Consider the following 206-nt stretch of genomic DNA (forward strand, 5'->3'; position numbering starts at 1 on the left):
TGACGAGCGAGTTCACGCTGGGGCCCACGGCCGAGTTCTTCAAGGAGCATGGCTTCTTCCACCTGGACCCCGGCAACGTGGTCATGTTTGAGCAGCGCATGCTGCCCGCCGTGACCTTCGACGGCAAGGCCATCCTGGAGCGGAAAGACAAGGTTGCCATGGCCCCAGGTGCGCCCCCCGCTGGCCTGCAGGGCTGGGCAGGAGGC

The 206-nt window shown here is 66.5% G+C and overlaps 1 protein-coding gene across 1 annotated transcript in view; it reads left to right on the forward strand.

Moving 5' to 3' along the window:
- UAP1L1 (UDP-N-acetylglucosamine pyrophosphorylase 1 like 1) overlaps window positions 1–206 on the forward strand; it is a gene marked incomplete at its 5' end in the record, with an annotated part of 25,708 nt that overhangs the window by 548 nt on the left and 24,954 nt on the right. The window contains one exon of the mRNA XM_014529679.1: window positions 1–199. This exon is cut by the window's left edge and continues 14 nt beyond it. Coding sequence (XP_014385165.1) covers window positions 1–199 — 199 coding nt within the window. The remainder of the gene's footprint in view (window positions 200–206) is intronic.

The sequence above is a fragment of the Myotis brandtii genome, unplaced genomic scaffold (assembly GCF_000412655.1).
Source record: "Myotis brandtii unplaced genomic scaffold, ASM41265v1 scaffold691, whole genome shotgun sequence".
NCBI classification, from domain to species: domain Eukaryota; kingdom Metazoa; phylum Chordata; class Mammalia; order Chiroptera; family Vespertilionidae; genus Myotis; species Myotis brandtii.